This window comes from Marmota monax, unplaced genomic scaffold (assembly GCF_021218885.2).
Source record: "Marmota monax isolate L192 unplaced genomic scaffold, Marmota_monax_Labrador192_F-V1.1 WCK01_AAM20220418_F8-fsc00107, whole genome shotgun sequence".
Classification (NCBI taxonomy): domain Eukaryota; kingdom Metazoa; phylum Chordata; class Mammalia; order Rodentia; family Sciuridae; genus Marmota; species Marmota monax.
In genome coordinates this window covers 2,641,303-2,666,156 of record NW_026693761.1, presented here as the reverse complement: position 1 = coordinate 2,666,156, position 24,854 = coordinate 2,641,303, and the positions used below count along the sequence as shown (strand labels likewise).

At 33.1% G+C, this 24,854-nt stretch overlaps 1 protein-coding gene across 4 annotated transcripts in view; it reads right to left on the bottom strand.

The window, feature by feature from the left end:
* The window catches only part of Septin7 (septin 7), a 98,703-nt gene that overhangs the window by 42,537 nt on the left and 31,312 nt on the right, over positions 1-24,854 (bottom strand). For all 4 annotated transcript variants that reach the window (XM_058584447.1, XM_058584448.1, XM_058584449.1 and 1 more), the window contains one exon: positions 4,096-4,202. In XM_058584447.1, the coding sequence (XP_058440430.1) occupies positions 4,096-4,202 (107 nt within the window). The remainder of the gene's footprint in view (positions 1-4,095; positions 4,203-24,854) is intronic.

Genomic DNA, 24,854 nt, shown 5'->3' with positions numbered 1-24,854 from the left:
GATATATTTTTTAAGCGTGTCACATCTTCTAGAAAGGTAGCTAGGCTGGGAGAAGATACATATAATGCCCAAAAATGTAAGGGATTTGGATTACTATTTAGGTAAGAAACTCCTGTAAATCAGTAAGGAAAAGATATCAAATATTAAAACAACCACAGCAATTCAATGAAACCGAAGCACTAAATGAGTAGAAAATACCAGTTCAATCTCATTAGCAATGAAAGAAATATATCAACATGATGAGACACTTTTATATTGTTATGCATATGCAAGGGCTATGTTCACCAAAAAACATATACAAGAATGTTTCTATTACTAAGAACCTGAAAACCCACAGGCTATCTAAAACAGAGAGAAGCCATGTGTGGTGGTACCCACTTGTAAACCCAGCAATTTATGAGGCCAAAACAGGAGGATCACGAGTAACAGGTCAGCCTGGTCACTTTAGCAAGCACCTGTCTCAAAAATTTAAATAAATAAATAAATGGTTTGAGGGGGTAGCTCAGTGGTAGAGGGCCTCTGGGTATAATCACCTGGACCACAACATTAAAATGAAATAAAATAAAAATAAGAAACAAGAGATATGCTGTGATATAATCCTACAAAAGATATTATAGAATAATGAAAAAAACTTACAACTATAGTCAACATGTATAAATAACACAGACTAATCTTTGGTGAAAGAAACCAGCTACAAGTGTCTACATGCAATTCAAAAAACAGGTGAAATTAATCTACAGAGACAGAAGTCAGCAACATGTCTATTTTGAGGGATATAACACTGAAAGGAAACTCAAGAAAGCATTCTAGGATGCTAGAAAATGTATTATATCTTAATTTAAGTGGTGGTTACATGAGTATATGTTTACATATTTGAAAATTCATAAATCTGCTTAAAATTTGTACCCCTTTTTCCCTAAAAGGCATTTTTCTGATTATAAAAGAATGTCCACTATACAACTGAGTTTAAAAAAAAAAGGAAAAACATATTCATAATCATACAATGTAGAGAATCAGTGATGACAATTTCATACATGGTAATATGTATACCATGATAGAATAAGCACACTTATGATATTACAAGCAATCTTTCATTATTTGAGTAAATATTTTGTTGTGCACAACAAACTAGATTTCTATGTGTTGAAGTACTGAGATAATAAATACATGTTCAGATACCAGCAAAGGTTACTGCATGGGTGAATCAAAAGAGCTTTGAAATGTACTTCTATTGTTTTAATTTTAAAAAAAGGAAAATAAAACATGTAAAGTTCAAAGCTTTTATGAGTTCAGTGATTGTCGTCCTCTACCCAGCAATTTACTAAAATTTCTTATCTAGTACCTAAATGGAAGTCAAGACATTCCCCTAAGTCAGCTTCCAAACCCAAACCTTAAACCTCATGTGTGTACCAACTGAGATTTAAAACATAGAAGTCCCATCTATTTTAAGTATCTTTCACTAAGTAGCATTAGACACAGGTCAGTCATGTGGCCTATAGTGGTATTTTCTATGAGTTTTGTTTTTGTTTTTTTGATACAGGGAATTAAACTCTCCATACCAAAAAGAGTTAAGGAGGACTGAACCACTGAGCTACATCCCTAGCCTTTTTAAATTTATTTTGAGACAGAATCTTGTTAAGTTGCTGAGGCTAACTTTGAACTTGTAATCCTCCCGACTCAGCCTCCCTAGTATCTAGGATTTACAAAGATGCGCCACCATGTCTGGCTCTATATTCTTTTAATTACCTTCATGCGTAATATACCTATGATGAAGAGATGACTTCACTAATCAACTCACTTTGCCTTTGTCTAAACTGCCTTGTTGGGAAAACTATGTCACTGTGTCAGAATTTAAAAGGAAAATCCAAAATAAACCAAAACATAAGTGGTAATTTGTAAGATTAAACATTACCGATAGGGGAAAGAAATAGTAAAGAAAAAATAATCTACTTATTAAGAACTGGTTGTCTTAAAGACCATAATTTTCTGAAACAGATAATAAAATTCCCAGGATAAGGCCCAGTTTAGAAAACTTGGACAGAGAAATAATCTTAAATAAAGGTAAGGTTTGTTAAATTTAAAAAAAGAACTGGTTAATCCATTCAGGTACCATTTCACTAAGTTCACTAAGTAGCTAAGGTTTAGATACATACTATATACAGTTTGACAGAGTATAGACTGCACCTGACTGCTTGGTTTTGAATTCTATCGCTGCCATTGACCAACTACATGATTTCAGTCATATCACCATCTCTGTACCTCAATTTCTTCACTTGTAAACTGAGAATAACATTACTACAACTACATAAAATTTTTTTCAATAATCAAGTAAGGGGGCTGGGGCTGTAGCTCAATGGTAGAGCGCTTGCTTTGCGCATGTGAGGGACTGGGTTCAATCCTCAACACCACATAAAACTAAATAAATTAAGATATTGTGTCCATCTACAACTAAAAAATTTTTTTAATAAAATAAATTAATACATCTAAAGTGCTCAGAAAATAATAACTAAATGTTAACTTTTATTGTTAATATAGGTCTGGCAATATGCATAGGTTAGAACAATAACAAGAACTTAGAAAGTTTGCTGATCTTGAACTTAAATACCAAAATTAAGACGTTAAGTTCATCTTTTTGCTTAGGATTAAAATTTTCAATGTTGATCCCAAAATAAGCCATGTGAGAACATTTATGCAAGTAATTTTAAATCAAGCCCTATGAAGGTTACCAAAAAAAAAAGGAAACTAAGACTAAGAGAAAATTTAATAAGGCAAAAATAAAAATCTTACTTCACAAAAATTACTCCCTAGGGATCTAATTACTAAACTGAATCTTGCAGTTTGATATATGTGAGTTTCTATCCAACTTATGAAAACTGTTTTTCCATCTGGACAATGAAATAATCATGACTTCTCCAAATCCACTTCTAATTTTTACCACCTCAATAAAGCCTGCTTCAGAAACGGTTCACTTCCTTCTTCTCTGCTCATGTACTGTGTAGTACTGAATCAGTTCACCAACAAATTTTTCAAACAACAGTTTAAAGCAGTGTTACCAAATAAAAATACAATGTGAGCCACATAAATTTAATTTTTTAGTAGCCACTTTAAAACAAGAAATCAGAGAAATAAATATATTGACCCTAATGTTTCCAAAATGTTATCACTGAACCAAATAATCAATATAAAAATTATTAATGAGGTATCTGACAAGTGTTCAAAACCAGGGAGAATTTATAGTTGCAGAACATTTCAACTTGGACTACTCTCATTTCAAAAGCTCAAGAGGCTGCAGTGGTGAAAAGTAAAAATCTAGAGCCTAGACTCTGATTTGCTGAATAATTAATACAAAGTGTGGTCCACCACTCAGCACTATTGGCATCACCTGATATCTTGTTAGAAATACAGAAACTCAGTCCTACCTCAGACCTTCTAGAATAGAAACTAATTTAACAAGATCCCCAGGTGATCTAGACACATATTAAACACTGATAATCACTAAATTAAATAAAACATAGCTCAGGAGTCTTACCTAATTGCTATTGCCATTCAACTATCATATGACATTATCATCATATGGTCCTTTAAATTCTGTATAATATTTTATTTAAATACTTTGTTTAAATTATGCTTTCTTTCCACTGTCCAACAGAACTTTCTGCAATGGTTAAAATATTCTATATATGTGCCACCCCAAATGGTAGCTACCTATGGCTACTGAGCACATAACAGATTAAAATATCTGTTGCAATTGAGAAACTGCATTTTTTAATTTAATTTTAATTGATTTAAACCTAGTCCCATGTGGCAAGGGGCTTCCATACTAGACAGAACAATTCTAAGGTTACTGAGAGCCATGGTGTCATTTCTAGGAGTCCTCAGGACAATTCTGGAAGGTCCCAATCAAGACAATTTCTTTGATGAGCTGTACTTTTAAGTTTTCTTTTTAACTTTATGACAGTCATGTTTCTCACTTTACACACTGGCTAAAGTCAAATTTGCATCCTACTTCTAGGTGAATGAAAGATACAGCATGAGTTCTCTCTTGTGTTAACATTATTTCAGCTTATCATTAATTAATAATACTAATCTACATACCTGCACAGTCTTTTTTATTCTATGGGAAGGACCTGGATACTCTGGAGAATACAAATCTGTGAGGAATAATGAGTTGATCAATGTTGATTTTCCCAGTCCAGATTCACCTAAAAGAAATGAGAGAAGTCTATCAAACTCAACCACTTTAATCAATGTATACATAATACTATAAACAAATTTACTTCATGCAAGTAGTTCTTGATGGGAAAAGTTAATAACATTAAAAAATATATTACAAAAACTCACTATTAGAATAAGTATCTTGTCCTCAGTTTGTTATTAATTAAATGAAATTTATATATTCAAGGATTCTTTTATAATTGTTCAATAATTTTCCCCATTTGTCTTTTACTGTATTGTACATAGATGGCATAGCAAATCCCACTATTATGTATAATTATAATGTGCCAATAAAAATAAAATTATTTTTATTAGAAAGTAGTGTATCCAAATGCTATAACTGGCAATTTTAACAGTAATGTACTCCTAAAGACCAAAGTCGATCATTATGGAAAAAATCCTAGTTGGATTATATATTGTTATTTCAGTGAAATAATCTAGAAAATTATAAATATTTATTATTAAAAAAAGAATATCCTCAGTAAGAAATAATGTAGCTATAAAAGTAGAAAATTGCTGATACAAAAAAAAATTAATCACAATGCACCTCAGTATAAAACTTAAAATCACAAAAAATATTTTCTAATTTATCTACCCACATACCAATGAGTTTAAGTATATCTCTCCTTCATGAGCCAGAATCCAAAAACAATGGTAGAAGTGTGCTGGGGAGAGGGAGTTGTTTTTTTAAGCTTTCTACATTTCTGTGTGTTCTAAATTTCCTTTAATAATATTCTATTATTTTTGTAAAATTAAAAAACATTCAAGTGTAAACATCAAAATGGCAAATAAAGAAGCTCCAAGCTCTTATACCTCATAGAAACAACAAAACAAAATCAGCTGAACTGACCTTATAAGAGTGATAAAAAACAGTGAAAGAGGGGCTGGGGTTGACTCAGCAGTAGAGCTCTTGCCTAGCACGGATGAGGCCCTGGGTTCGATCCTCAGTACCACATAAAAATAAATAAATAAAATAAAGGTATTGTGTCCAACTACTGCAACTAAAAAATAAAAAAGTATATTTTTTAAAAAGTGAAAGACCTATAGGAACAATAAAAAATGCCCAATTGAGAAAAAGTTATAGGCAAAAGAGAGCTTGGCATTTTTCTGAGTTCTTGTTCCAACCCTTCCATAGGTTTGTCTGGGTCTCAAAAAAACAAAAGCCTTGTAGAATGAATTCCTTCCCTTCAAAGAGAAGAGAAAAGAGTTGACCTTTCTTTTAACATTTTAATCAGTCTTAGCTCTGTAAGGACTGATCCATATCTTGCCTAATTTGGATCTCAGGTGGGAGAAGTGGTACTTAAACCATTTATGAAAATGACAAGGAAACTACAAGTCTGCAGCCTGGGGCCACAGACTATAGTAAAGAGCTACAACAGATCATCTAAAGACCCAGAAGAAACAGTGGTGAAAGTCTTTTGGAAATTATGATTTTTACCTTCAGAGAAGTCCTAAAAACTTAAGCTTTCACCTTGAGATGATCCTTAAGCTTAAGCATGCCCAGCCATGCCCACTCTATTAGCAGAGGACTGACTGCCCAGCACAAAACTGATGGAAATGAGGGACAAAACTGCTACAAGATATCCAACTACATATTATCTATTAGATTCACTTTAGATTTAAGAACTCAAATGGGTTGAAAGCAGAGATTGAAATAAAAAAATATTCCAAGCAAACAGTAACTAAAAGAGTTACCATGTTACTACTGTCAGACAAAATAAACTTAAGTCAAAAACTGTTATGATAGTCAAAGGACTTTCTGTATGTTGGTAAAAGTATCAATTCACCAAGAAGACATAAAATCTACATAAACCAAACACCAGCACTTCAAAATACATGAAGCCAGGCTGTGGTTATAGATCAGTTGTAGAGCACCTGCATGCGTGAGGCATGGGTTCTAACCTAAGCGACAAATAAGAATAAATAAATATATTGTGTCCATATACAATTTTAAAAAAAATATGTTTAAATATGTTTAAAAATACATGAAGCCAACCCTGATGGAACTGAAGGGAGAAATAGTTCTATAATAATAGAAACTTCAATACTCTGATTTCAATAATGAATAGAATAACCAACACATAAAACACATAAAAAGATCCATAATTAAAGCAGTAACCAAAAACTTTTCAATAAAGCTGGCCTCAAACTTGTGATCCTCCTGCCATGGGATTATAGGTATGTACCAATGCATCTGGCTAGATTTAATCTTTTGGTTACATGATGTACACTTTGAAGTTATTATATTATGGGTAAAAATGGACTTTGAATCCAATAATAGAATACATAATTTTCTCAAATGCACACAAGACATTTTTCAGGAATGACTAAAAGAAGTCTTAATAAAGCCAAAAGAGCCAGGAGCGGTGACATATTCCTGTAATTCCAGTAGCTAGGGAGGCTGAGGCAGGAGGATTGCAAATTCAAAGCCAGCCTCAGTAACTTAGCAAGACTCCATTTCAAAACCAAAAATAAAAGGACCAGGGATGCAGCTCAGTGGTAAAGTGCTGTGGGTTCAACCCCCAGTACCAAAAACAAACAAACAAACAAAAAAAAAAAAAACAAAAACTAAAGACTAAAATCAAATTTTTATTCCTTCTTAATAAAATGAAACTAAAACTCAGTAACAATGAATTTATACCTACTGGAAAAATTTATACCTACTGGAAATTAACTAACACATTCTTAAATAATAAATGGGTCAAAGAAGAAATCATAAGAGAAAATAGAACATATAGTGAGACAAATCAAAATGAAAACACACATATCAAAACTTACAGGATGCAGAAAACAGTGTTAAGACAGAAAATTTATAGTTGAAAATGATTACATTAAAATAATGATTTTATTCAAGAGTCTATCTTTATACTACAAAGAACTAGAAAAAGAACAGCAAATTAAACCCAAAGTCATCAAAAAGAGGGAAATTTTAAAAAGGTCAGTGCAGATATAGATTTTAAAAAACAATAGAAAAAAATAATGAAAATAAGAAGTCAGTTATCCAAAAGGATCAACAAAATTAACAAACCATTAACTAGAAAGAGAATAGAAAAAGATTCAAATTACTAAAATTAAAAATTAATTCTATTTTACATTACTAGGAAGGTAGAAAGAGTACTGTGAGTAATTGCATGCCAACAAATTGGGAACCTAAATGACAAATTCCCAGCAACATATAACCTATGAAGCCTGAATGATGAAAAAGAAAACATGTAAAAGATCCATAATTAGCCAGGTGCAGTGGCACACACTTGTAATCTCAACAGCTGGGGAGGCTGAGGAAGGAGGACCACACAAGTTCAAGTCGGGCTGAGTAATTTTGCGAGACACTGTCTCAAAGTAAAAAATAAAAAAATGGGATGGGGATGTGGCTCAGTGGTAAAGCTCCTCTGGGTTCAAACCCTAGTACACCCCCGCCCCAACATATAAAAAGATCATAATTATAGTAAGGAGATTAAAGCAGTAACCAAAAACCTTTTAACAAAAAAAAAGTCCTAGACCAAATGGCTTCACTGGTAAAGTCTACGAAAAATTTAAAGAATTAAAAACCAATTCTCCTGAAATTCTTCCAAGAAATTAAAAAGAAAGGATGACAAGCCCACAGCTAATGTCATACTCAACTGCAAAATGTTTATAACATTCTCTAAGAACCTAAGACATGATGTCCACTCTCATCATTTCTACTGCCTATTTGCAGATGACATGATTTTATACTTAGAAAAAACATGAAAGCTGTCGTATTTCTATGAACTAACAAAGAACTACCCAAAAAAGAAATGGCGGGGAGGGGGGTTACCTTTAACAGTAGCTACCAAAAGAGTAAAACTTAGGAATAAATTTACCCGGAGTTAAAGATTTCTACAATAAAACTCTGAAACAATTAAGAAAGAAATTGAAGATGATACAAATAAATGGAAAGAAAACCTGTGTTTATGGATTCAAAAATACTGATAAAATGACCATACTGCCTTAAAAAGAAAAAAAGAAAACTAGACATAAGTGCAATACCTATTACAATTCCAATGACATTTTTCAGATATAGATAAAACAATCTTAAAATTCACACAGAACCATATAAGACCACAAATAAAGAAATCTTAAAATGAACAAAGCAGGAACCATTATACCACCTGATTCAGATATCTTATACAGCTATAATAGTGCAGAAAACAGAAAACAACATACTAGCATTAAAACGACATAAAGACCAATGGAATAGATTGGCCCAAAATAAAATTCACAAAAAATTAAATTTATTTTTAACAAAGATGTCAAGACACACGTTAAAGATAGGATAGTGACTTCAATAAATGTTATTAAAATCTGAGTATTTGCACATAAAATTATGAAAGTAGACCTACATCCCATACTGTATTAAAAAAATGAATTACAGATTTAAATGTGAGACTTAAAACTGTAAAACTATTAAGAAAAACAAACAAACAAACAACAACAAAAAAAAAAACTCCATGCCTGGGTCATAGCAATGACTTTGGATATGACCTCAAATAGCACAGGCAACCAAGGCAAAAAAAAGGTGGGAGTGGGGGGGGGGGGTCTAGAGAAGATGGAGAATTACATCAAATTAAAAAAGTGTTTGCATGGAAATAAAACTAAATAAATCAACAAAGACACAAATACAGAATGTGAGAAAATATCTGCGAAGCATACACATGATAAGGACTTAATATTCAAAATATTAAACAACTTAATATCAAACAACTCAATAGAAAAAAAATCCCAGTTAAAAAAAAGTCAAAAGACCTTTTAATAGACATTTTTTAAAGGGAGATTCACAAATGGCCAATAAGCATAGAAAAAATGCTAAACCTCACTTATCAAGAAGGAAAATGCAAATTAAAACCACAATGTGATTATCACCTCACACCTGTTAACATTTCTATTATCAAAAGAATAAAAAATAAGTTTAGCTATGATTTAGAAAAAGGAACCCTTACACACTGTTGGAAATATAAATATGGTTAGAAAATGATCATGAGGCTCCTCTAACAAATAAAACTAGAATGACTATTGTAGTGGCACCCCCTCCTCCACAGAAAATCTTAACTAAGTTTCTCCAGAAATCTTCACCATAATTGATTTTAGGACTATCAGCAAAAGAGTCAACCCAATCAAACACTGTAAACTTTGTATTTCCCTGTTGCTCTATTTTACTTGGCCATTGGCCTGGAAGAAATCAGCACTCCAGGTCCTGAATGCCCCTTTACTAGTTTTTCACAAACATATATCCAGTATAGTAGTTTGTAGAAGTGTGTTTACAAATGCAAAATGTGATAATAAATATTAAGAGAAATCCTCGGCTAGGGTTGTAGCTCAGTGGTAGAGCACTTGCCTGGCATGTGTGAAGCGCTGGGTTCGATCCTCAGCACCACATTAAAAAAATAATAATAAATGGATGAAATAAAGGTCTTAAAAAAGAGAGAGAGAGAGAAATCCTTTAACAAGGCCTCTGGCCTTGAGCTGGAGCTTCACAGAGATGTCTACATTTCTAAGATAAAAGAAGTTACCAATTACACTCCATGGTAACTGCTGGCAAGGAGAAGAAAAAAAAGGGGAGAAGGTCTCCCCTTCTCAGATGTTGTCCTTGAAGGGTTAACTTGCCCAGAACAGTGAAAGAAAAAGCTGCTTTTATGTGAACTTCTGCAGACTGTGAACTTCTTCCTCTTACATGCTGGATATAAAGTTCTGAAACTTCCTGAACTCAGGGTTCAGGGGATTAATTGATTATAGCTAAAGCTGTACCCTCTGAACCTGGCTACAAATAAAACTGTTTCCTGCTATCTTTGGTGCCCTGCTTCCTCTGTCCCTACAACACTATATGTTCCAGCAATCCCTCTACTGGGGATATAACTGAAGAAAATGAAATCTATGTCAAAGAAATTCTGCACCCCTGTGTTTATTGCAGCACCACTGACAACAGTCAACATTTGGAATCAAGGTAAATATGCATCAATGAATGAATGGACAAAGAAACTGTGGAATCTATCAATCTGTCTATCTATGGCAGAAGGGAATCCTGCCATTTGTGACAACATGGATGAATGGGAAGGGCATATATACATTGTTTTTCAAATACTCTTTAGGCTCCAACTTCCTTAAAAAGACTCCTATAGCACAAGAATTAATATGAAGAATCAACAAATGGGATGGATTCAAACTAAAAAGCTTCTTCTCAGCAAAAGAAACAATCAATGAGGTGAAAACAGAGCCTGAGCCTACAATCTGGGAAAATTTTTTTTACCACACACACACATCAGATACAGCACTAATCCTAGGATATATAAAGAACTCAAAAATCTTAACAACAACAACAACAAAAAACCCAATCAATAAATAGGCCAAGGAATGAACAGACACTTTTCAGAAGATGATATACAATCAATCAACAAATATATGCAAGAATGTTCAACACCTCTAGCAATTAGAGAAATGAAAATCAAAACTAAGATTTCATCTCACATCAGTCAGAATTTAAGAATACAAACAATAATAAGTATGGACTACGATGTAGGGGAAAAGGCACACTCTTACACTGCTGGTGGGACTGCAAACTGGGTGCAGCCAATATGGAAGTTGTATAGAAAATCCTTGGAAAATTGGGAATAGAACCACCATTTGACCCAGCTATCCCACTCCTGGGTCTATACCCAAAGGACTTAAAAAACAGCATACTACAGGGACACAGCCACATCAATGTTTATTGCAGCACAATTTACAATAGCTAAACTTTGGAACCAACCTAGATGCCCTTCAATGGATGAATGAAAATATGGTATATAAACACAATGGAATATTACTCAACAATAAAAGAGAATAAAATCATGTCATTTGCAGGTAAATGGATGGAGCTGGAGAATGTTTTCTCTGATTTAAGGATGATGATTCATAATGTGGTTGGGGGGGCATGGGAGGATTAGATGAACTATAGATAGGGCAAAGGAGAGGGAGGGGAAGGGAGGAGCATGGAGGTAGGAAAGATGGTGGAATGAGATGGATATCATTACCCTAAGTACATGTATGAAGACACGAATGGTGTGACTCTACTTTGTGTACAATCAAGAGATATGAAAAGTTGTGCTGTATATGTGTAATTAATTGTTATGCATTTTGCTGTTATATATAACAAATTAAAATTTTTTTAAAAATAACAAACTACATTTTCACTTAAAAATAAATTTTTTCCTACCAAATTCTTTTTTTTTTGAAACTTTTAAACTAGATTAGTTATGTGAAACCCTCTGAATTAAAACTAAGTTATGAGCAATTCTGTCATGTCAACAGATGTCTATCAGTTCTTGGATTACTTATACTGAAATTATAGACCAAAGCTCCCAAATCAATTCGCATGTGACATCCTCTAAGGTTGGATATATAAAGAAGAGACATGCTATGTTGCTCAAAACCAGAGTATTATTTCAAGAAACTTTATCAAAGCTTTATGGAAGTTTCCAAAAAAGAGTTAAGAATTAGTAGGTAGAAAAACAACATTTTAAAGGGGAACAATTAAGTTTACTATTTTACCAACTTATTCTCTATATTTCATATGTTTAAGATATATTTACGATATGGACCATGACTATACTAACTAGGTGATCTCTACCAAAATAAAACTTCAAATAACACAGGGTTATCATTTGGTAAAGCAAAAAATAATTTAAGAATTCCATTTAAGAGTACTCACATAGAACTAGTATTTCTCTATTATCTCCAAAATTTATGCTTGCAGTTATTTCTTCTAAGTTATTTATATTTATTTCTAAGCTCATTTGGGCAAAGTAAACTATAATGATAGATTCACAGAACATCACAATTTCCACAATTTTAAGATACACATTTTCCCCAACAACATATTTAAAAACAAATGTCTCAGAATCAAAATGTTCATCTACTACACTATGTCTTACCTCTTCCATATCAATTTGATTAGGTTTCATAATAGATAATATTTTATTACATATTCAGATGGGCGATATAAGCAGAAACGGAATTCCGAAGAAAGGCCACAAAGAAATGTCAGCGATCAAAAACATTTTAACAGAAATGAAGAATGACTGGCTGGGCTTGTAAGTAGACTCTAGACACAGATGAAAAAAATAAACCTTTGAACTTGAGGACATCTCCATAGAAACCTCCAAAACTGAAAACCAAAGAGATTTTTTAAATGGGCAAAAGACCTATTTATAAACGAAAAAAATTATTCAAGGACTGACATAACTACAAAAGGTACAACTATGAATAATGAGAATATAAGAAGAGGGGAACAGATTATTTGAGATAATCACTGATAATATCTCCAAAATATGTCAGACACCAAATCACAGAGAGCTCAGAGACACCAAAGCAGGATAACTGCCAAAAGAACTAAAACAAGGTGTATCATTTGTAAAAAGAAAGCAAAAAACTAAAAATACAGGGTGAGAGGAAACTATTTATCAACAATAACAACAAAAGAATCACATCTGACTTCTCAGAACCATGTGAGTAAGTGAATAGAGTAAAAAATCTAAGGTGTTCACAGAGAGAGAGAAAGAGAGGACAGGAGAGACAGAAAAAAACAAAAACCAACCAACCTAGAATTCTGTAAACTATGAAATTATCCTTCAAAAGTATAAAACCAAGCACAGTGGTGGACGCCTCTGAGGCAGGATTGAGTACAGCCTGAGCGACTAAGTGAGACCCTAGAGCGACTAAGTGAGACCCTATGTCAAAATAATAAATAAATAAATAAATAAACAAACAAATAAATGGGCTGGGAATGTAGTCCATTGGTAGACTGCCCCTAGATTTAAAAAAAAAAAAAAAAAAAAAAAAAAAAAAAAGTGGAGGAGAAATAGATTTTCAAGACAAAAATTGAAGAAATTTGTTGAAAATAAATATACTTTGCGAGAAATGAAATTCTTTAGATAATAGTCAGAAACTTGGGTCTACAAAAAGAAAGAGCACTGAAGAAAGAATAAGTAAAATAAAAACATTGATTTTTTCTTATTCTTAATTTGTCTAAGAGAATATTTTGTTCAGAAATATACTCACATATAAATAGTCAACTGATCTGATCAAAGGAGCAAAGGCAATACAGTGGAGTAAAAAATAATATTTACAACAAATGGTGCCAGAAGAACTGTATATACATATACAACAAAATGAATCTAGAGACAGAACTCAAACCCTTTGTAAAAACATACCCCCAAAAAAGCTGGGTGTGGTGGCACACACCTGTAATCCCAGTGGCTCAGGAGGCTGAGGCAGGAGAATTGCAAGCTCAAGACAAGCCTCAGAAACTTAGTAAGGCCCTGTGTCAAAATTTTAAAAAGGTCTAGGAATGTGGCTCAGGGGTTAAGGGCGCCTGGATTCAGTTCCCAGTACCCCCCCCCCAAAAAAAAAACCCAATGGATTATAATTTTAAATTTAAAATGAAAACTGCAGAACTCCTAGAAGATAACATAAAAGGAAACCTGGATGACCTCGAATATAGCAATGACTTTTCAGATGTAACACAAAGGCACATTAATAAAAGAAATCATTGATAAACTGGACTTCATTAAAATAAAAAAAAAGTTTCTGCTCTTTATGTTAAAGTCAATGTTAAGAGAATGAGAGAACAAGACACAGACTAGAAGAAAACATCTGATAAAAGACGCAAAATAAAAGATGCAAAATATAAAAGGTCTTAAAACTCAACAGTAGAAAAATAACATGTTTTAAAAATGGACCAAAGACCTTAACAGACACCTTCCCTAAGAAGATAAAGAGAAGGCAAGTAAGTATATGAAAAGATGCTTCACTTCCTATGTTATTAGGGAAATACAAAATAAAACAGTAAGCCAATACATACCTATCAGAATGGCCAAAGTCAGCAGTGACAATATCAAATGCTGGAAAGGATGTGAAGTAATAAAAGTCTCAATAATTGCTGATAGAAATGTACACTACAGCTACTTTGGAAGACAGTTTCGCAGATTCTTAAAACACACTCTTACCATACAATTCAGCAATCATGCTCTTTGGTATTTACCCAAAGGAGTAGAACGCTTACTTCTATACAACAACCTGCAAGTGAATGTTTATTGTAGCTCCATTTATTATTGCCAAAACTTGAAAGCAAACAAGATGTATTTTAGTTGGTGAATGAATAAACAAACACTAGTATATCCAGATAATAGAAAACTTCGGCACTAAAAAGAAATGAGCTATTTTAAGATGCTGGGGATGTGGCTGAGAGAGAGAGAGCACTTGCCTGGCATGCATGAGGCCCTGCACTCAATCCCCCGCACGGCAAAAACATGGAGTAACATTAAATGCGCATTCTAAATTTCAAAAGTCAACGTGAAAATGATACATACTGTATGACTCCAATTCTATGACATTATAAAAAAGGCAAAACCAGGGAAACTGTAAAATAATCAGGAATAAATATGAAGAGAAGAGGATATTGAGGGCAGTGACAATACTCTAAACAGAGATTACAATGATGAAAACCATTTATATGTGTCCAAATCCACAGAATGTACAATACCAAGAGTGAAAAGGTAAATTATGTCTTTGGTTGATCATGATGTGTCAATTTAGGTTTACAATTTAACAAATGTAACCCTGTGGGTAGGTGAGGGGAGGGTGCAGCTATGCATGTGTGGGAAAACAAGAGTATATGAACAATCTTTGTATCTTCTTCCCAATTTTCCTGTGAACCTAAAACTGCTCTAAAAGCAATCTCCCCCCCACCCCGCCTTTTTCTTCTTTTTCAGTACCAGGGATTGAACTGAGCAGTGCTTAGCCACTGAGCCAAATCCCCAGGTCATTTTTTTTTTTAATTTTTTTTTTCCACTTTTATATTAAGGTAGAGTCTCACTAAGTTGCTGAGGCTGGTTTTGAACTTACAATCCTCCTGCCTCAGCCACTTGAGCCACTGGGATTACAGGTGTGTGCAACCATGCCTGGCTAAAAAAACATAAAAAGTCTTAAAAAAGAGTAAAGGAAAAAAAAAAAAAAGAAGAATTATTCAAACTAAGGGAATGTGTTATATGTGGCATGGGAGATCCATATAAAATCATGGAGAGCTTGAATCAAATGTATGAAATATGATATGTCAAGAGCTTTGTAATATTTTGAACAACTAATAATAAAAAAAAAATCATGGAGAGGTTGGTAGAGTGGCTGAGCAAGGGATGAGAGCCTAAAAATACAGGAGAGAACCCAACTCTGCATAAAAGGAAGATTAAATATGAGAAATGGAGGAGGCTAGTGTTACTACAGATTCTTAAAGAAATTGGGGATGTTTCATTGTTGACATGAAAGGGAACCCAGGTTGTACTATAGACCTAGTTTTCTTTTCCCTCACATCAACTTTTTCTATTTCCAAAACTTTCTAAAAGGAACATGTATTTTCCTCTTTATGAATAGTCAAAATAATCAATAAGTATTGCCAAATATGCTTTACAGAGAAATAGTTATAAGTTAACTTCTAGTCACTAAAAAACTGGATAAGTTGCCATTTCTGCTCTGAGATATTTAAACATCCTCATCATGAACAAAATTCACAAGAGTACAATCAATAACTCACAAATAAGGTCTCACACAGACCAAATATCCATAAACATGTAGCCAATAAGAAATTAATAATAATTTTCTTTTACTTATCATGACAAACCCTGCATAATCACATTGAAAATTGAAAACACTGCCAAATTCTGAATACAAAACACTCTCATAGGGCAAAGAGAAACCACTTTGCATAAAATACATTCAGTAAATACTAATTAATCACCTACTTTTTATCAGTTATGAAATTAAAAGTACAAACAGAACAGACCTCCAACTTACACCACAGACTTGCAGGTAGGCAGATAAGAAAAATACCACGAGCTCTATATTTATGTATATTTAAGATGGTAGAAAACAGAACCGTAACTTTTGCAGAGGGGATTAGACAGTCTGGAGAGGTTACAACAAAGGTGAATCATGAAGGATAAATAAAACTTAGCAACATTAAGAAAGGATACATAAAAGAAAGAATTCAGGACAGAAAACAATAAAAATTTAATCAAAACTCTATTAAGGTTCTTATCCAAATATTACAGATGAATAAACAAAAACTCTGAGGGGTTAAATAACCTACCAAAGACAAATATCTGTCAAATAGCCGAGCTACATCTCACCCTGAATGGCAAAGCTTATTTCTTAAACCACCAGGTTATATTGCCCATACTCTGAAGAGACTAAAGAACATGCTTCTTCTCTTTGTCTTGGCCTACATAGCCTTAATAGTGAGAACAGACCCAAAGAGTTTTGAATGGGAAAAGAAAAGGTCAAAGCAATTCAAAATTTAAAAGGGGAAAAGAGAAAGCTAAACAGCTTTTGATCTCTTCAGACTAAATACTCTCTACCTACCCAAGCATCAAATTCCACATCTGAAGTGGACCCAAATTAGAACCTTTAGCAGGCTGAAGAAAAAGAGAAAAAAGAACCTTTACAAGACATAATTATACTCAGCCAGAGTAACACTGTTTCAGTGAACTTTCTTCTAAAGTACTACCAGAAAGAAAAAAGAAAAATAAGCAAGCTCAGACAAATGAGATTAGCAGGCTACTGTAGTGTTTTAATGATTCTATTATACTGTAGAGGTTACCAAAATGTCATTCAAATAAAACTGATAAAATAAAGTTTATAAGCAAGGTCACCTAATTCAAATCATTGTGACCAATGTGACATTGATATGGGAACTCTAAGAACAAGCTATTTTGTAATAAATAAGTAGTTCATTTATTTGGTATACCAGTTAATACAGTACCTGAGAAATATTACAGAAATAGTCTGTAATTAAGTGCATTCCAGCCTTCTCAATGCTTCCTTCAGTACCACGTACCCATACTCCAAATTATCTCAACAATATTTTTTTTTTAAAGTATGCCTAGTTTTAAGAAAGCAGTTGTATAACTTTGGAAAAGGCTATGGGCAAAGGTTATACCAGTCCATTAAAGCTTAAAATGTCTTTGAAATTTCTTATCCCGCTTCCATCTTAAACTGATTTTGTGACCTTCAGCAAACCACAATTTCAACACCTCAGTATCCTTATCAATAAAATGAGATAAAGGTAATATCTACAACATCACAAAATTGTTTTGAGAAAGAAATTATCTATTAGAACCATATCTTAGTACAGTATATTCTTGACTATAACTCAAGCACTACTTGAACAAAGAATTTGTGAAAACAATCCTAATCAAGTTAACTTTTGCACTACTGAGAAACATTTAATAATAATAAAGTTTGGAATTATATATTCTGGCTTAAGAAAAATTATTTAAGAAAATATAATAGTAAATCTAACATTTTATATTTCCTTATAAAAAATATTTTTTAAAATTCTGGATGATCTGTTTACTGATTCAAATCAATGTCTATTTTATATTATCTTGACTTTGATATGCCCTATATATATGCTGCACAACAAAGTCATTATCATTCCCTTGTTTTGTTAGACTTTAAGGGGAAATAATTGGATTAATTTTTTGTCTTTGCTAAAACAAAATATTTTATTACTTAAGAGTTAAGATGTTAAATGCCTTATGAAATAAAAGTACCTAAAATCTGTAATATAACACATGTACTTTAACATTAAGAAGGTTAAAATCACCTGTCTTTCTCATCTTTGAGGTCTAGCCCATGAAAGCCATGTATATTCTACCATATTCAAGAATATTAAATTTCTAGTCTAAGAATAAAATATTCATGAAATGTCTACACATGAGATTTTGAAGAAAACTGCAATATTTACTTATAAGAGTCAAGGTCAGATTCTTTCAGGTCCTTGGGATTAAGATCCTTTAGGACCCTACAAGATTTATAGGACTGTTGAGAGCCACAGCCGAAGGGGCCCCAGCAAACTTCCAGCTGCCTGCTGATGATTGGCTCACAGCGGCCCCAGCAACATCTAGCTGATTGGCTCCTCTGTGGTGATGCTCATTGGAGATGCTCATTGAGCTGTTTCCCGGCCCTTTCAGACTGCCAGCTGATGATTGGCTCACAGCAGCCCCAGCAACATCTTGCTGATTGGCTCCTCCGCGGTGATGCTCATTGGGCTGTTTCCCTGCCCTTCCAGACCACGGAGCTGCTCATTGGGGGACTTTTTTGGCTCCGCCCATGAGACCCAGCCAATCGGCCTCAAGAGCAGGAGGATTGTGGGAGGTGGAGAGAGGCTTGTGTTGGAGAGAGAGGCTTGTGGGAAGCCGGTGGTGGCAATTGGGGCTCTGAGGGTTTTTCCTGAGAGGCTGTTTTGTTTGGCGTGTGTGGTTCTAAAAATAAAGTTAGTTTCTTTTGACAAGTGGCTCCTGATTGTGCCCAGCCAGACTGTCTGCAGCACAGGACAAGCTGGGTGTGGCAGCACAGGCCTATAATCCCAATGGCTCAGGAGGCTGAGGCAGGAGGATAGTGAATGCAAAGCCAGCCTCAGGTACTTAGAAAGGCCCTAAGCAACTCCGTGAGACCCTGTCTCTAAAAAAAAAACTTTAAAAATGGCTGGGGACATGGCTTAGTACTTAAGTGCCCCTAAATTGAATCCCTACTACTCTCCCCACCCCAAAATTTATAGAATTACATATTCTGAAAACTCCTGAAGTCAAAGACAAATGTTTATTTTTGTTTTGTTTAGCATCTCCTCAGTTTGCAGCCATAAGATCTTCAGGGACTAGAAGAGCATAAGATACTTTTTAAGTGATCATTAAATTTTTTTCACATAAATAGGCAATGCAAAATATGATGTAGTTGTTGCCCTCAAAAATGGTAGGAAATGTAAGCTATGCAAATAAACTAACACAATGCAGAATTTGATCTAAACCATGAATGATATAACCAAGAGCAATAGAATTTCAAAAACTTGATAAATCACAGAAGTCTGGAAAAGAGAGCACATTTCAATGAGGCTTTGAAAGATGGGAGTGCCAATTCAGTAAGCATTTCAACTTTTTACTATATTTGTGGTTAGAAGATGTTACTTTTATCATCTTGCAATAGTGTGGGAAAGAAAGCAAAGAATGTTTAAAAGCAGGATCTTCAGTTCTTCTAGATTTTTGGTCATGATGGAATAAATGCCTGGTGGTGCTTGTGAAAATGATGACCACATTGTACACCATTTTCGATTTTGTTCTTCAGATTCCCTCTCTCACATTTCCTGGGTTTTGAAAACAGTTTTGTTTAATTCAAATCCTAACTGAATCACAATACAAGTATAGGACTTCAATAAGAAACTTATTAAATTAGCAGTGTTTGACATAAGTACAAAAATACCTCAAATGTTACCTATTATTAAGATACAGGTGTTCATTTTAACTGAAGTAGAGATGAAACAGCATCAAACTATAGTTTGATTTAAGGACTTTTCAGAATATTTTATTCCATTAAAATTTTTTTTTTTTTTGGTACCAGGGATTAAACCCAGGGGTATTTAACCACTTAACCACATTCCCAGCCTTTTTATGTTTATTTTTAGAGACAGAGTCTCTCTAAGTTGCTTAGGGCCTTGCTAAGTTCCAAAGGCTGGCTCTGAACTCCATATTGTCCTACCTTAGCCTCTCAAGTAGCTGGGATTACAGGGGTGCTGTGGGCAAACTATAGTTTTTAACAGAATTCATATTGATGTCATTTAATAGCTAAGGACCTACTTCAAAATTAATGACTATATCACACCCCAGACCTCTAAAGCCCATAATATCCAGGCAAATATTTTCGGGTATATGATGATGAAGCAGTCCAAATGATTCAAACAACAGATACAATTAAGACAATCTAACAAAGAAGAAAGCATGGAAATATGCCAAATTATAGCAACATAAAGATGGCCAATGGAAAATTAATCTTAATAAAGGAGGCTTTAAAACAACCAGTTAACCACAAATTCTTAGAAATTCTTCAAAGGAAAGAATTTCAAGGGAAAAAAAAAAAACAACAACAAGGTCAACAATGTCATCTAAGAGGTTAAAGAAAAAGTGATTAGTGTACAAGAAAAAGGCCTACTAACTTTTAGTAAAAAGCAGCTTTAAATTAAAGGAAAAAGCCAGGGGTGGGGTTGTGGCTCAGTGATAGAGCGCTCGCCTAATACATTAGAAGCCTTGGGTTTGAACTTCAGCACCACATAAAAATAAATAAATAAAATAAAGGAAGAAGCCAAATGGTAAGGAGTTAAGTATGGGTGCAAAATTAAAAAGTAGATTTATCCTTCCTTTCATCTAGCTGTAAAAGAAAAGATACCACCCATGGGATAAAGATGTGTCCTCAAGAAAGGATACTATTCTTTGTTTTGCTTTTTAATATGCTTATCTGATAAAGATTTTCAAGAACAGACTATAATTAGACACTGATTATTTTCAAGACATTCCATAAATATGTGATCTGAAATTTGCTGAAAGACTATATCACGTCCTTAAATTCTATTAAGGTAGCCTTCAATATGCAGACTGATACACATGCTATTCTTCAAATATAAGCTAAATAAGGTTTTCTATGAGCTGACTCTACAATTATCCTAAAGTAAGTTCATTTGAGTTACAATAATTGACCAACAATCCTAAGATCTAACAAACAATTCTTCTACCTAACTAGAAGCAAAGAGTCCAACCAGACACTCAGTAATTACCCCACTGGCCTAGTACATTTGCTATCTCTTTCTTAGTATATTCAGAGATAAAAAGTACTCTTTATATAGCCTGGTTCACATGGATAGCTACATTTTTTAATCCTCATATTATGAGAAAAAAACAGCTACTTGGAACATTTTCTTCATGTTTAATTATTTTTAAAAAAGGTTACCACCATTTTTTGGTTAAAATATTGTTTGATTTAGGCTAAAAATATTGTTTGATTTGATCTATCTTTCATAACAAATATAAGTTATTTTACATAACTGAAATGTGATGAAATCAACTTTTTGGATACTGTTTCTCCTTTAATGTTACTCTAAATTCTTCCTATTATTACCAGAAGTTGTAACTGCTTATTCAATAAACTTTCTTCCTTAAAAATCCAGTATTCTCTTGAATGCTCTTAGTCTTTCAGATTTTGGAAAAAATAAGACTTTCCCTCTAACTTTTAGTTGTGGTCAGCATTCACTAAATTTTAGTTTAAGGGAAACAGGGCTACTTTTGGTTTATCTGAATCAAAGAACATAGAGATTTTGTGGAAATAAAGTTGGAAGGCTCTATGAAGCTAGAGATCCGCTAAAGGCCACTGGGAAAATGAGGAGGTAAATAAAGGGAAGTCAGGAAAGGTGATAGGAGAATACTAAAGAAATGTTTTTACTTGCCTATCTAAAGGATTAAAGAGGGGAAACAAGGTGTCAATTTTTTCTTGAGGAAGGTGTTTTTTTTTTTTTTTTTCTACACAGTGATGCTAAGGAGTGGCTTTCAACCTAGAAGGGGGCAGTCTTTAACTGAACAATGACCCAGTCTTTCCATTTCTAAGGATTCTATAAATCTCATATTCCAAAATGACCTACGGACCCTAATCTATACATAATAGGTAAGTAAAAACACCATATTTTGTATACAGGGATACAATGCATCCCTTGTCTTTCTTTTTTCATTTCTAGTTGTAGATCTCAAAACTGTCATTAAAAAGTAATAATAAAAATAGATTTTGCTGTCACATATACCTACTTAGAACAAATAAATTTTTAAAAATTAATAATAAAAAAATTGGGTATAAAATTGACACTTAACTTAGTATGTACGTTCTATATACAGTGTATATACATTAACATATGTGATTATCTCAAGCCCTCTATGAGGTGGGGTAGTCACACAGAACACACTATGGTCATAGAAGTGTCTTCACTCCACCATTATCCATTACTTACACTATGGTCACACAAGTGTCTTCACTTCACCATCATCCAATACTTACAGGTGCTGAAGGCACCCTAATGCTGTAATTCTTTTATTATCATTATTGTTGTTGTTGCTATTATTATTATTATTATTATTATTGCATCACTGTGCAGTGCCTGGCTTAGAAAAGACTACATAAGAATTTGCTGTAAGAAGGAAATAGATTGAAATTATCTATCCAAAGCTATATAGCTCTGAAGTTTAAAACTAGAATAAGTACAGTATTCAAGTATCATAGTTGCTGTACTTGGTATTATAAGGTAATTTTAAAAGTTGTTTAAATACAGATGCCTAATTTTCATGAAAAATGTAAACCAAAACATGAGTATAAGGAGTTCTGTTATAAAATTTCCAAAATAATTTGTATATTTCAAATTTAAACACAATAATAAGTTACTACTTTAGGGATTCTAATATATCTATCAGACCAGTAAGATGTTACTACCATTAAATCCAAAAAATAACTTCCATACACACACACACACACATATACACACACACACGAACATGTGTATATATCACTTATTACATTGCAATTAGTAGTGTGTGTTTCTTCCCTGGAAATTCCTTTGAAGGTAGAATTAACCATTTTCATTTTTATATCATCCAAGTTGATCCAGAATTCCTAGCATTTACTGTTATGCAGTGTATGTATGCTTATCATAATTCAGAGAATAGATTTTAATTGAATTAAAATCTGTTCTCAATTAAAATCTATTTTCTGAATTATGATAAGCATGCTATGAAAGATCTCATCCTGTATGTTATTACTGTATATCATTTACAAATAGGGCAAGGGGTTAGGAGTAGAGCTCAGTGCTACAGTGCTTGTCTAGAATGCTCAAGGCTCTGGGTTTATTCCCCAGCACCATAAAAACAAACAAGCAAGCAAATACAGCAATATCAAAGATAAATAAACATTTAAAAAATAGCAATGATGAAATATAGATGGTAATAAGACACCTATTTGGGGCATTAAATTGGCAAAGAAGAATATAATATCCAATGTTGGCAGTATTCAGAAAAAGAGGTATTAATAACAGTGAGTAGGTAAAATGGTACAATCTATTTTAGGGCAATTTTTATTTGTATCAAACCCCTTTTAAAAATGGCCTTAAAAAACAGCAATTCACACTTCCAAAGCTTTAACTGAAAGTAAATAACTGCAAATGCAAGCAAAAACACAATTATAATCATGTTTACTCTGGTATTACTATTAGCTATCAAGTATAACTATTCTGACAACATGGCCAAGTATAATAGATATACACTCTTACAACTAAACTAAACCAAAGGGAGAGAAAGATAAAACCAAGCATCTATGTTTTCAAAAATCAAGTTTGTAATAAAGAGTTCTAGGATGATTACTTAGCCCTTTTTCAAAAAAATAAAATGAATATTAAAAAACACAATTTGACCCACAGTCAGTGCAAGATGACCACAATTTACTGCTAAATTTAAAAAAGCAATCATAGAACATTACAGACGCTCACAAACAGGAATACTACATGTTTCTATACTCAAGTGTCATGATGGGTGAAATGGTAATGTTTATTCCCATTTTGCTTTTCTGCATTTCCTAATTTCCTCAATGAAACAGATTAAACACCTGGAAAGAATGCACAAAATTAAAATAGTAGATGCATGGAATTTCACGATTGCTTTTTCCTCTGAACTTTCTTTTCTTAGATTATGTTTTGTTATGCTGTATGGGTGATAAATTACTTTTTTTTAAGTGAGAGAAAATTCACTATTTTATCAACTAAACAATTGAGTGATTTTCAGTATATTTACTGAATGCTGTACAGTCATTAAGTTATTTTATTTAAAAATAAGAATAGAGAGCTCAAGGAAGAATTTTTTTAAACACTACTTAAAGCATTCCAACAAACTAATCTCTTAAAAATACCACTAACTACCCAACAGCCTACATATAAAATGAGTCAGTATTACCTTTCTGGTTTGGGTGAGGATTTTTTTGTTGCTATTATTGTGTTTTTTTTTTTTTTTTTTGAGATGATGGAGGTTGAACCCAAGGCATTTAATATGCTAAGTCCAAGCTCTACCACTGACTTACATTCTCAGACCTACCTTTTAGTATTCGGAAAAAGCTAAAATCACTTCAAACACCAATAGTATGGTGGAGAAAAACAGAAACTATGACAGTCACTGTATATACTAACACTGACTACCTCATAAACTATCTCTAATAAAGCATATCTACAAAAAACATTTTATGATAAACATTGAATTCCAAAAATGGCTAAACCAATGTTCTAAGCATTCTCCTACTAAAAAATAGAAATGCTAATCTGCTACTAAAGATATTTGGTATAGGTCAAATACATGTCATATCATTAAACTAAAACAAAAAATCTCTATCATAGAAATCCTGCAAATCTCAAAATTACAGAAATAATCAAATTTTGGGTTTTTTTCTTTAAAGTGGCTTGATGATGGCTTTTCATTTTTTTTTAAGAATTTTTCTTCATAGCAACTTTATTTATTTATTTTTATGGGGTGCTGGGGATTGAACGCAGGGCCCACACATGTGCTAGGCAAGCACTTTACCACTTAGCTATAGCCCCAACCCTCAAAATTAGAATTTTATCTTCAAAGAAATTAATAGTTTTGATACCACCTGTTTTCAAAATATTTAGAGACATAGCAATGTACAGTTTTCTGAGTTCTGCCTCCTTCAAGGATTATAGTAAAATCAGGATTTTTACAATTAACATTTTATTC